The sequence below is a fragment of the Mastigoproctus giganteus genome, chromosome 14, assembly GCF_048544385.1.
Source record: "Mastigoproctus giganteus isolate SK-2022 chromosome 14, ASM4854438v1, whole genome shotgun sequence".
Classification (NCBI taxonomy): domain Eukaryota; kingdom Metazoa; phylum Arthropoda; class Arachnida; order Uropygi; family Thelyphonidae; genus Mastigoproctus; species Mastigoproctus giganteus.
Window position 1 is genome coordinate 106,553,328 of NC_143588.1, and position 14,028 is coordinate 106,567,355.

The 14,028-nt window shown below is 34.1% G+C and overlaps 1 protein-coding gene across 3 annotated transcripts in view; it reads left to right on the top strand.

The window, feature by feature from the left end:
• The first annotated feature begins 405 nt into the window (after positions 1 to 405).
• The window catches only part of LOC150075503 (very low-density lipoprotein receptor-like), a 77,960-nt gene continuing 64,337 nt past the window's right edge, over positions 406 to 14,028 (top strand). Inside the window, exons 1-3 of one of the 3 annotated variants that reach the window (XM_090388780.1) lie at positions 406 to 668; positions 2,346 to 2,456; positions 8,601 to 8,611. In XM_090388780.1, coding sequence (XP_090244906.1) covers positions 539 to 668; positions 2,346 to 2,456; positions 8,601 to 8,611 — 252 coding nt within the window. In that variant the 5' untranslated portion in view covers positions 406 to 538. The remainder of the gene's footprint in view (positions 669 to 2,345; positions 2,457 to 8,600; positions 8,612 to 14,028) is intronic. The other 2 variants (XM_090388779.1, XM_090388781.1) reach the window with 2 other exon arrangements.

The window sequence follows — 14,028 nt, forward strand, 5'->3', positions numbered from 1 at the left end:
TAATGTGAAAGTGAGCGAAAGAAAAAAAAATGTTTTAAGGATGGCGAGTTGTCAATTAGATCAATCATGGTTAAATAGCTTTTATTAAATCACAAAATGGCAAATACCACGCCAGACTCGGCCGCCGCGTTACCGCCAAAAAGGAGACGCTTTAAGGGACGAATGACAAGGTACCTTTAGTGGCGTGATGCTCTGTCGGCTGTTCCAATGTCCATCTCCCCTCCATCATGTAACAGAACAAATCCTTCTGTTTGCGCAATAAAGCTCAATGAATTTTAAACTAACGCGTGTACTTTTACACTTAATATCACGTGCTATTATTACGAAAATTTCCAAATATTATATCTGCCTGTATTTAATTTTATGACGAAATATGTAGGTACTATTAAGGGTGGACGTGCATTGAAGCATCCATTTACGCGCACGTTGCCTGTTCAAGTAATGTGGCTATCGAACCGGCATCGGTGTCGACGTCACCTTAAAAGCTAAGGGAGTGGGTTATCTGTGAGATTTGGGTTTCTGGATCTCACACTGTGCTATGAGGGGACATAGAGTTAGACAGGAACTATACAACAAAACTTTTCAAAATATGGGTTTTCTTTTATCGTGGAAGTGTACTGTGTTATTATCCTGCGTTTTATTAGCGTCTCTAGTACAACAAACTTACGGTAAGTGCACGTTGTTTCTTGCCAATAAATGAAATTTCTTCTTTTTTTTTTTTTTTTTGTTCCTTGGAAGTGTTTTTTTTTATCGGTTTTCTGCGTTTATTAGTAATATTTAAGGCTTAATCGTATTCAGTTGCTATTGCTTACCTTTGATGGTGAGGGGACGTTGTGGTTGAGCATATGGCATCCATGTGATACACCACATTTAACAAAAATTGCATTTAATAAATTGCCCCGGTATCTATAAGTATAACGGGTACAATTTTAAATTGTGCCTTTTATCATGTTTTAATTTATACACGTGTGGTCCGTGCACTGCTTCTAAAATGTATTAATTTTTACCCCCTCTCCATTGGCCTCTTCTGATAAAAAAAATATTGGCATGTCACGTTAGAAAGACTTTGGAATCGTAGCCGTATTAAAAAAAGGAAGTTTCACGAGAAAACATTGACTACATCAGGAATCTTAGTTCCGAAACTAGTGGTAATAGCCACATGGACTTTTAATTAATAAAAAAAATAGGAGCCATCTATTGTTTGTGCCACAATATTGGTCACAATTTGAGCTTCCAGATGGTTGCCCTCGTGAAAAGCATTAACTTATTGTACGAATTTATTTCGTGTTCAATTTTTGGATGCAAAATCTGTTTACAATGAGGTTTGGAATTATTTCTGAATTGTTGATAACACGCTTGAAACCGGTATTAATAAAATGAATTTTTTTATGTCGATTGTAGTTTCGGTAAATGGTTATCCCATTTCTTTTATAGGAGATTTAAAATAATCATTACTTCATCGATGATGATGATGGAAATTTGATTTAATTAGGTGTGTTATTTAGGTGCACCATTTATTGAAATTGGGACCATAGTTGTCCTGTCATTGGTGATGGCCATTTGGAATAGAAAAGTGTTGTAGCCGGCGAAGTCTTTGATAATAATAAAACTTTATTAAAAAAATAATAAAATTGTCATTTAAAAGAATAATGAAAATATTCTTTGTCGAGGACAGTTTTGGGTATAGCATGAATATAATAGACTCCATAAATTAGTTGAAATAACGGTTTTCGTGAGCCCTTTGAAAACATCCAAAGCATATTGGATTTGTGGTGTGTACGTTGACAGTCTGCTATAAAATAGTGACCTTAAATAAATGTATCAAAGTTTCCATCTCGTTTAATTTCGTTATTAATAATAATAATTTATATTCTTTCATAATTAGTGTTTGCTATCCTGCAAATGGTAATTAAATTTCATTGTACCATGCAGACATGTTTTTTATTGTATTTATTTTTTAAAGAATACTGCTAAAAATATAAACGGATAAGATCAAACATCAGTCTTGAATTCGGAGATCTAAGATAAGCCTCCTGTTTTTAAAGTTAACAATTTATTTTGATAATGTCCTGTTTGTAGTAAGCCCCCCCCCCCCCCCTCCGTCATCAAACTGGGCCAGGCGAGTCAGTGTCTGGCGGAATTTTCTGGATTTTTACTGAGATTCTGGTTTTTCTGCCCACTGATAGGCAAACTTAATTTTAATAGGGCATTTTGTGTCTCTCATTTTAATGAAGTAAATTCATTAAATTTCATTGCTGTTCTGAAATAAGAAGTGTAATCAATAATTAATTCAAGCATTTATTTTGACCTAAACTCTAAAGCTCAAATCTAAATTAATTTTGTAGGACAATGTTCCTCACATCAGTTCAAATGTGGAAATAATAGGTGTGTGCCTTTATCTTGGCAATGTGATGATGATGACGACTGTGGTGATAAAACTGACGAACAAAATTGCGGTAAGTAATAATAGGCATTATATTACTGTCTGTTTTTTCTTTTATATTGAAATTGTTGGAGCGTAAATTTTTCTCTTTTTAGTTTCAGAACTAATTAGCATCCTACTCTTGTATAACATTTCATCCTTTTTAAAAAGTAATGCTAATTACTTTTTGGTTGAGCAATCCAGTAGTAATTACAAGATGACCTCATAGTTGTAGAGGATGGTGAATATTCTCCACAGATCTTGAACTACTTAAGGCATAGCTGTTACAGATAGCCCTATGCATATGTGTGTTTCTTAGGCCCGTTTTGCTGCTACACTCTCATTGACCTGAAAAGCTATTTATTTCACAAAGGCCAGGCAGTTGTCAAATTCATGCTGGCTGCCAACAAAGTTAAATGGTATTTATGAAGTAAATATAGGAGTGGAGGGACACAACATAACCTTATAATCTGGTTATTAGCATAGAGTTGTTTTAAGAAAATTCTTTTCTTGTAATAAATGAGCTTGAATATAAAGTATCCTCTGTTTTCCCTGGTGTAACTTTGAATTAGTTGTATGAAATCAGTTTGTAGTAGCAAGTGTTTATTTATACCCTAAGGGACCATAAAAAGGTAGAAATTCATTCTGGCAAAGTAATGAAATAATAAATTTCCATTTATACTTTGCTGTTTTTTGTTTGTTTGTTATTTGGTTTTTAGGAGCATTAGCAACTAAGGCCATATTGCTCCCTGGGATATGCGGTGGTCATTCCCTGACCTTTGTGCATCCTCCGTATTTGGTGGTCATGGGCTTGAACCCCGGTCTAATCAAGAATTGTGTGTTACGCACTGCTGCTCCTGGTCACCTGGCTATGGAGGCTGTTTTTTTGTTGTTGTAGGGTTTAGGAGCATCAGTGACTAAGTACACATTACTCAGTGTATGCTGCCTGTTAATTGTGTGTGTTCTGAGGTAAATTTTCTGTTTGCTGGATGAAAATCCCGAGTTTCCGGCTGAAAAACCATCCCATCCTTGCCTGAGACTGACTAACTCAATCACATAGTGAAAAATCCCCATAAAAGCTCTACCAAGACTTGAACTCTGGTCTTTTCCATCTGGTGTGGGGAGAATGGGGATCCTACCAACTGTGCTACCCACAAGGGCATTTATCGAGCAAGAGTAGTTTGCAACTTCCTACAGTAATGAAAAAAAAATTGTTTTAAATGTCTAGTTCTGGTATAGGTGCATAGTTTGGTGTTCTCTTCTCCGTCGCAGCTTAGTCGGAGTGTATATAGTCATCTGCCACTTGTTTAAAGAGGTGTGGTTCAATTTCCATTGATGACTAGAGGAATTTCTAAAGTCCCCCTCAGTTGAAGCTGCAGTTATTTAATCTCGGGCAGATGGAGTGAGTTTTCCCTCATGGGAAAACTACTGGGTTTTTCAGCTTGCATGAGATATAGATCAGCCCAACACCGAACACTTCCACAGACAAAATTCATGTATACAGATATGCGTTACCAGCTTTGCTGCTATTAAAATAATTTTAATCTGTTATGACGAATGATGGACACAACTGAATGATTTCCATAATCGAATGAGTATAAATCGAATAATTAGTAGTTACTATGAATAATTCAATCATATCATTCAAATGACGTGATAATCAATTACATCACTCAAATGATATATTGAAATGACCCATTCGAATGGTATGAGCATAATCAAAATAATGAACTGAATTATTATAATTGATTATGACCAAGTGATGACACTTTAACACTTTGCACTGATATTATCAACCAGTAGTCTTAATACAAATACATCATGCCAGGCTTTTTAATTAGGTCTTCTTGTTAGACCAAAAACTTTAATTATATATGTTTGGAATATAAAGTTTGAATTATATAAAGTTTGGAAGCAACTTGCTTACTCCTGTTGTACGTAGAATTTCAACATTTCCAGTCATTGTCAGCACATGGCATTCATAGTTCCTTGCCTCTGAACTAATTTATTTTTCAAATATCCTGTGCTTATGGGTTTTGCAGTTAACTTGACTTTATAGCAACAATTAATGTTGCATTTTTTAAATATTTTTGTTATGGTTTATTTCTGTACAGGCTGGTTAGATTTTTTTTGGCTGCTCCTTTCAGGTATTTATCCAATCATTCCCACCTACTCTTGGATAAATTCCCCAAGAGTAGGTGAGAATTTATTCCAAACGTTCAATCACTTTTAGACTAAAGGAAAATTTTTCAACATCTAATCTACTATTATCCTCTCTGTTTAAATTTGTCCCCTTTGTGCATATTGCACCTAAATGTGAAACCACCCTCTGCATTTAGTTTTCTCAAAGGTTTCAAGGCCTCAAATAACTGTTAGGTCATTCTGCAGATGCGTAATTTCCAAACACTAGCTTACAAAAGTCAAGTCTCTCTTGATAAGAATACCCCCTTTATGCCCTTAACCAATCTTATTACTTGTCTCTGTATCCTCTCCAAGAAGTACACATCTTTCCTAATGTGAGTTTGCAAACCTATATGCAATGTTCAGGAGGTCTGCCTATGCTGATGAGAAAACTTCATATCAGATTGAATGTTTACTCAAGTCCTTTTTGTTACCTACCATCTTGAGTTTAGTGTTACTCAAGGATTGCTGCTATCCAGATGCAAGGTATTGCAGCTTCTAGCATTAAGCCAAGCTGCCATTTTTCAGCCCATGCAAATGATTTGTTTATTGAATTATCATTCCCTCATTAACTACCCAACCTACCTCTACATCATCAGGTATATACATTAATGGTATTGATGTAGGTACTTTGAATGGGAGCTCATTAGTCCATGCAGCTGTTTACAACTGCTCTATATTCTACCACTTAACAATCCTAGTAACTTGCTGGTAATGCCACATTTCTGCAATTTGTACAGCCGACATTCATGTGGGACCATCAAAAGCCTTACTTTACTTATTTACTTAATCAAAGTAAATGACATCAGAGTTATTCCTTCTGTCCAGTTCTTTACTGATAACCTCATATAGCTAACAGTACATAGCTAACAAAGTGATGCAGTGCTTCCCTTAATTCCGTATCTGTCCAGATAACCTTATATTACATCCTTAACTAAGAACTCCATGATCTTTTCTTGCACAGAAGTCAAAACAACAGGTTCTGCACTTGCTAATTTCAGTCTTTGACTACCTTTGTACATTTGTGGATAAGAGAGATGCCTGCATATTCCAGACTGTAGGGACCAGTGCAGGCTGTCCCAAGGGTCATAGGGATACACTGCACCTGGGCAGCAACATTCAAGGGGCACCCGAAACTTACATATGAAGAAATTTTAAAGGGGTGCCAACTTTCAATTAACTTCCTTAGACATTTATGTATATTAGTCTAGTATGGCAGCTGACAGGTGCCATGTTTCAAAATTTTGTAAATGAAGTCAAATCCCATGTATCTTTGCCCACCAGCTGGCAAAGATTTGTATTGTGTGTTATTTTCAGTTTTCATTTTAATATACTATGAGTTAAGCACCTTTTTTGTTGTTGTTTGGCATTTAACAGATGCCAGGCAAGCAAAAGTGCCTTTTCTAGGCATTTCTGATGTGGCACCAGCAACATGTGTCTAATCGTGCCATAAACTTTTTGGTTTTTCTGACTAAATGCAACCCGATTCTGTGTAAGCATTTTAGTTCAGGGATTGGTGACTTAAAAAAAAAAAAAAATATATATATATATATATATATATATATATATATACACACACACACACACATACACAATAAACTTTTTGTTTCTCTTATTTTTGTTTGTCAGTTTTTTTAAATTCAGTTAAGCAAATCATAATTTATTGATTGCCGTTTGGTGCAGTTAAAATTTGTTTTTTTATAATTAAAACAAAAGGGTAGTCTCACAGATGCTACACAGTCATCTTTGTTAAATTGAGGGCACAACTGATGGAAAGTTAATACACTGTTACTGCTTGCCAGTGGTTCTTTATTTGCAGATTGGCAGTATTTGCAGGTCAATTTGTTCTTAACAGGTAGTTTGAATCGCAAATCGCTGAAATCCTTCTGGAATGGGCTTCTATGTTCTGGTAGTGTGTTTTTCTACAATCTTATCTAGTCACTTTGACTAGATAGAAGTGGAGCGAAACACTTGTTGGTGTTGTAGCCTTTCATACATATGAGAATAGGTAGAATGAATCTTTGAATTGAATTAATAGAATAAAGAACTTTGGAAAAAGAGCTGCTGAAGGTTTTTTGAACAGGAAACCATCTGAATGAGGCACGTGAAGAAGAGAGGAGTACATAAACCTCACAATGAAAACATCTAAAACAAGTTCTAGCTTGCATTTCATACTCCTCATCACCCTAGGAGTTTAGAGTCAAATTAGTTTTCCATTCATACGTGTGAATGAGAAAACTAACAGCATCCACATGAACTTTGGGAAACTTTACACAGGTAATAGAAATAACAGATAATGTAGAGAACCAGAGTAGCCAAATTATGTGCAAGAGAAGTTAATTTGACTTTTGAAGATTGACAATCAAACCAAAAAAGCAGTATAATCCAAAAATGATTGCATTTTGAACTAGTTGCCAATATTGAACTAAATCGGTAACATGGGATAGAATAGAACAAGAATAAACGTATTGCCACCACAGTAGTCAAATGGAATGGCAGAGTAGTATACATGGTGCTTCTAGCCTATTGCTAAATATGGTGCTGTTGTGTATTCTTTGTCTTGTAAACATGGCTGTCCCAAAGTATAAACAGAATATTTTTATAGAAATAAAATTTGTCATAAAAAAATGAACAGAAGGGTTCAGAAATGCAAAGCAAAGAGATCGTGGAGCAAACCAAGGCCAAAAAAAAAAAAAAAAAAAAAAAAATGCTTAACAGATGGAATGCACAGAGAAGATTCATCTGTAACAGTATAGTATTATTTTTACTTATTTGGCGAGGTCTGTTTGAATCCTATCAGACTGAAAAAATTCTTAAAACTGTCTTCATTTGGTAATGTAGTCTGCTGATCTCAACTGTTGTAGGCAATAGGGATTTGTAACTGCAACTTTTTTACTTCCTTAACAATTCAGCATAGGTTGGCACAGACATGACTTGCATTCTTCTAGGTTGTTTTGTGTGACTAATGTGTTGATGGACAGTGTCGATTACTACACTAATAAAAGCTGCAAATTTTTGTCATGTGAATGTGCTTAGCATAAATTGACCTTTAGTCTATCTTACAATCACTGAAAGATATCAGAATGCAGCTCTTGTCATCTTATTTCTGGGACTGAAATTAGGTTTGGCAAATGATGATATTAAATGCATGTGATCAAATGATGTTTCTAACAGTGTACTGAATGAGTTTGTTAAAGCCCATTTACAATAATGTGCTATCTGCTATCATATGAAATAGTTGCCTTATAGAAAAGTTGTAATTTAGTAATTCTGTAACTTACTCCTTAAGTTCGATTCATCCCCCCCCCTAATATTTCTGAATCATCATGCAATTCCATTGTTTTTTTTCTTTTCGCTCCTGGCAGGCACCGTTTGATCAAAATTTTATAAAATCACATGTGATACAATGAATTTGTGCTGTGCTGAAAATTCTCTCCCATCCCCATCCATAAGTTGCCTTCTTCAGGAAAATAGCATTTTAGAATTAATTTTATCAACTTAGTGTAATCCAAAATCACTTCGGATTTTTCTAAAATTGAATTGCCAAATTAATGTATTTCTTCAAGAAAAATTATTTTGAAATAAATCTGTAACAATGTATATATTACAGATATATACAATATATTTATTGTTACTTTTCTAGTAAATATTTTTTGATTTTATTTATTATTTAGTTTAAAGTCTGTAAAATAAAGGATAAATTACCATTTCTCAATATTTGGGAAAGTGCTGCAAACTTATTTAAACAGTTTTTCTTTTGTGAAATCAAATATATTCATTAGAACAAAACTTCAGTACAACAGAATGATTTATCTCTCCCTAAGAAGTTCATTTTAATGGGATTTTATTGTGTATGCATTATTCTTAGATTAAAGATTTTAAATCTCACATATTGAAGAATATTGATGGATGCAGAGTCTTCAACAAGAAGGATTGCCAAGTTTTGCAAATAAAGCAAGGGCAGCCTTTTTTTTTTTTTGTGGTAGGGTGAGTATAGAATGCAATATTGCATTATATACACCCAAAAAACATCTTTGTGCAGTTAGTTTCTTCTCCCCACCCACCCCAATAGATCATAAACACTTCATTATTCAAGGATGTCTATGACTGGAGAATCTCTCTGCCATCATTTCAGAGCCAGACCTTCTTTTATATGTCAGCACTAGATTGGAAAAAATTAATGTTTTTTGATAAACCAGATGCTGTTAATGTATGTTAAAGAAATTGTCATGGATCCTCAGCAGTTCATACAACAAAATCATCAATATTGGTAGAAAGGCACTGCAACTGTACACACAACTGTATGGCTATTATTCAGATAATCTCTAAGATGTTCTTTCTTTTTGAAGGACAAATATTATGACAACCTGCTCCCTTGTTATGCATCATAAATTTTTCTCGCTTATGTATACTTCCATTTCAGAATGGATCAGCTCATACGTTTCCTCCATTTAAAAAGAAGAAAAAAAAAACCCTCTCCTTAATATAAGCTCTCAGCCATTGAGACTATGAAACGGTTTGTGTTATATTTGGGATGCATTATTATGTTAGGTAAGGTTTAAGCTCATGGGGAACTTTGTTGCTCCCACAAAAGATTAATGCCATGTACTTGGCAATAAGCCCAAGTTGCTGATGGGCTATAAAAAATCAACCAACCAATGTAGCTCTAAGGCTTTTTCATATGTTCAACTTAAAAAAAAATCCCCTTATCTACTCTGTTCAAGTATGTCTATTTATTTAAATTGTATAGTATCACCTTAACAAATGAATCACTATTCATTTAAAAAATCTGAGACACTCAGAACCACTGTTCTAAAACTTCCTGTCCTCTCATCAGCCAGTAAATGACCTTTATTATCAGTCATATGCTGAGCCATCTAAAAATGTATTTTGTCTAAGTGTATTTAAAAACAAACTAAATGCAAAAGGCATAATATGTTAAGAGTTTAATATCTATATAATATCGGTGTAAATACACCATAGATAACTCTTAAACTATGATGGTAGTGTGGAAGGCATCATCTGCTCAGTTTCTCATATTGTGCTCTTCCTTCACGAGTTGCCATGGTATTGCACTACCTCAAATAAGTAAAGCTTCACTAATAGAGAAGACTATTGTTATTTATTCTCAGTGAGTACTACCACCCAGTCTAAGTGTATGGAGGAACTTCCATTTAAACATACCATTGTGTGTGCCCCCCCCCCCTGCCAGAACTGGGCTGCTGTGTTTAATCCTTTGCATTATAATATAGGATTGCAGGTGGATTTCAATTCAGAAGCTTAAAAATCATATAAATGTGATGCTAAGTATTGGTGCATTTGCTAATTTATGGGGGTTGGGAGTATATATAACAGTTTTGTTTAAATGGAAGTTTTCTTCCATACGCTGCTTGGCTGTTCGCTTAGACCAAATACGGAGGATGCGGAAAGGTCAATGGAATGACCACCGCATATTCCCGGAGCAATATGACCTTAGTTGCTAATGCTCCTAAAAAACAAACAAACATCACTTAGACCAGGCCTGGCCAACCTGTGGCCCGACAGATGATTTTTGTACTACTGACTACATCAGTGGGAAATCATTCACTAGCTGCACTAGGCAAGATAAATAACGAGAAATATAATACTGTACTTCCCCAAATCCCCACCAGTTGTTCCCTTCTTCAAACTGGAAACTCTGCAGATGGAAGTAATTGATTTACAGTGCAACAATGAATTAAAACACTTTAATGCCACATCAAAAATCAACTTTTACAACATGTATGTGAAAGTGGAAAAGTGTCCCAAATTCAGATTTTTTGGCACAAAAATTGTGAGCATCTTTGGATCCACATACATTTGTGAAAGTTACTTTTCAAAAATGAAATTTATTAAAACTAAATCTCTAGCTTCAATAACAAAACAATTAAGATGTGCAACTACCAATATTGAAGTAGATTTTTATAAAAATTGAGTGATCACAAATAAAAGCCAACATCTCATTGATGTAGGTATAAAATAAAAATGAATGAATAAAATAAATTTTTATGGCATTTGATTTTTTTATTTTTGAAAGATTGTTTTATTTTATATGTAGCTTGCAGAAATTTTGTAGTTGTCAAGGTGGCCCACAGAATGATTTGGGTTGGCCAGACCTGACAAAGACAAAATAGACATAATTCAGCATATGTTCACTAATGCCTGCTGGCAGATGAGAAGCCAGTAAGCTTCAGAACTGCTGTTATGATAGTGTCTTACCCCTTTTAAATGTATAGTGGATGAGCCTGTTCGGGTGATACTATAAAATTTAAAAAGATATTAGTCACTTGTGCACAATGATGGATAATGGCATGTCTTTGAATTGGACATTTTTGTCCAATTTAAAGACAAACCTTATAATATTTAGGTTTATACAATGAAGATAAATAGTAGCAGGCTTTTTTAATTGGGATGGTCATGGATTTTGCATAGTGCAACAGTAACTTGAAGTCTGTAAGAAATTGGTTTTCAGAAGAAAACATCACTAGAAACGAGTTGTGTAACATCATGTGAACTGATTAAGTTTCAGATTTCTGAAGCTTCACTGGAACTTGTATGATGAAATTTATATTCCATATAAATTTATTTTCATCAAAACTTGAAATTTCTTATTATAGTTCCATTAATTTTATATCCACTTGCTTAAGTATATTTTCTAAAAAAAAATTCTAAAGCGTTCTTAGTATTGCCATCCAGTGGTACTTCTAACACACGATCCATCCCTCCTCCCCTTCTATTTGCCTAAGAAACAATATGAAAAATGTCATTTATAGGTTTTGAATAGTATTTATTATATTTATGAAAAGATGATAGTACAGTATAAAAAATTGAAAAAGAGAAGAATAGAAAATTCTCTCGAACTTCGCTTGCCCTCCCATTTATCCAAGAATGTCATGTCCACAAAACTGACTAACAAGTTTTAGTAACCAGTAAAATAACAGCTATTGTAGGCAGAGGATAAGATCAGAAGGTTTATCCTGATTGTTCAGCTAAAATTTATTTATTGTATCATATCAGTATGGCATTGTAAGAACTACAATGGCACGGGACATGATAAAATGTTTTGTTTGGGTATAGTTTCTTTGATAGTGTTCCTTAATCCCCCTCCCCCTGTAACCCACAGGTTGTACTTCCCTGTGCTGGAAGACAACATAGGGCCAAAGGTTACAACCATGGTTATTATTATAGTAAATGTACACTACATATTTTGTGGTACGTGCAGATTTGGTATATATTTTGTACTTGCATGCAGGGGTGCATAGTTAGCCTTTAAGTGTACTTCTCTGATTCCCCCCCCCCCTTTAAAGACAACAAGAAATGCTATTTGCTATATTTTGTCTTTATGACCAAGAAAAACCAGTAAAAATGGTTCTTTATATTTTGCCATTGGTTGAGAGTATTCTGGAATAATAATTAATTGCAGTTGTTTTTGGATATCATTTTAATGTTTTTAGTCATTGCTGATCACTTCCCTCTACACCCCCTTCACTTTTTTTTTTTTTTTTTTTTAACCATTCAGTTCACTAAAGTTCCTTGCAGTTCATTTAAAGGCAGTCCTTTGACAGTTTCTCAGTTTAAAAAAAATTGAGACCTCTAATGGGGGTGGAATTTTTGCAACGTTGGCAATATTTTGATTTTACACCACTTGGCTGAAACAGGATTGTACCCAGTTTAAAAAATAAAGTTAGGAAAAAACCACTGCATTTTGTTACCACTGAGTGGCTAGGTTATTAATCGTATTCCTCCCCAAACCACCCCTTTTAGGTGTAGACTGAGCTTACCGTGTGAGATGTGATATTCTGTACTACTCAAATTTTGGGCTTTTTTTTTTTTTTTTTTTTTTCTTTATGAGAAAAATAGCTTTTAGGGAGAAATATATAAAATGTATCAGTAGGTTTTATCAGCTCCTTAATTGAAATTTACTAATATATGCATTTTCACGTTGCTGTTTGCTCACCATTACTCATTTATAAGAGTATCATTATTTTAAAGTTTGGTTTGGTATTTATAAAATTCAGCTTCTGTATTTTTGGCAGTAGTCCAGCTGTGTTATCAAATGAACCTCACTTTGGGCTCACTACATACAAACACGAGGTCATCAACTGCTCATGTAAAACTAGTGCCACGAGGGCTTGCCCTTGATTCTATTGTTTTAAAGGATTGCTTCTAGTTTGGTACTATTTATTTATCAGAAAACTTTATTTTAACTCCACTAGATATTTAAACTGAATTCCAAAGATATTTTGTTTGTGTAATGTATGACGCTTTAGTCAGGTGCTGTAACTACCAATTCCTTAAGTCAGTGGTTTTCGACCTCCTTTTAATAACGGCACCCCTAAGTAATTTATTTTATTTTGTGGCACCCTTACTCAATTTTCTGCATGTTAGATCTCTCTGAGAGAGAGAGAGAGAGAGAGAGAGAGAGAGAGAGAGAGAGATGAGAGAGAGAGAGAGAGAGAGAGAGAGAGAGAGAGAGAGAGAGAAATCAAAAAAATATTATATGATAGTTATTACAATAATATAGCTATAAACAAAATTACAATCCATAATACAAATTATATATAATAATAATTTTATTCTTTATATAGAGGTACTAAATAAACATCAATTATACAGATCACCACAAAATTAAAAGGATACCGTGCACCATTTTATAATGAAATAAACATAAATTAAAAAAGGGTTTAAGTAACTTAAACCCAAATTACGTGGCACCCCTGGAATGTTGTTGGGGCACCCCAGTTGAAACCACTGCCTTAAGTAATGAGGTGAAATAGCTGATTTTCTTCTGCCAATATCCTTAACTGTGTTTTCCTTTCAAAAACTTTTTTTCCACACGCATGCCACTTAGTATATATTTATTTATTTTATCAGCTTTGACAAATTGATAGCACATTTGTAACAAGTGGCATGTGGATCAATGTACTGGCACATGACCACCAATGAATAGTCATTTGTTCATTTTTTGTTTGAAGACATTTGTTTTTATACTCTTTCAGCTATATTTATCTGTAATCATGATTTAGCTGCAAAATTATGCAGCAACAAGGGTTTCATTAGAAAGCATTGTTCCCTCTTTGTAAATTAGTAAACACTATTTGCTTCTTTTTTTTTTTTTTTTTTTTCATTGGATACAGAACAAACTTCTATTTTTGTTTCAGTTTGTTTTTGGCATGTAGGCCAGAAAAGGTTCACCATCATTGTTACTTCTGTCATATTCAATTGTCCTTAAGCATATGTATTATATTAGTTAGTGCCAATCACAGTGCTTAATTAAAATAAATCAAATAATAATAATGGTGGAAAACAAACTTGATGAACCAAGCACGTGTGACTAAATAATCTAGAAAAAATTGAACTGATTTAAAAATTACTTTTTCTCCAGTTAGACGTGGATGTGGCTTACG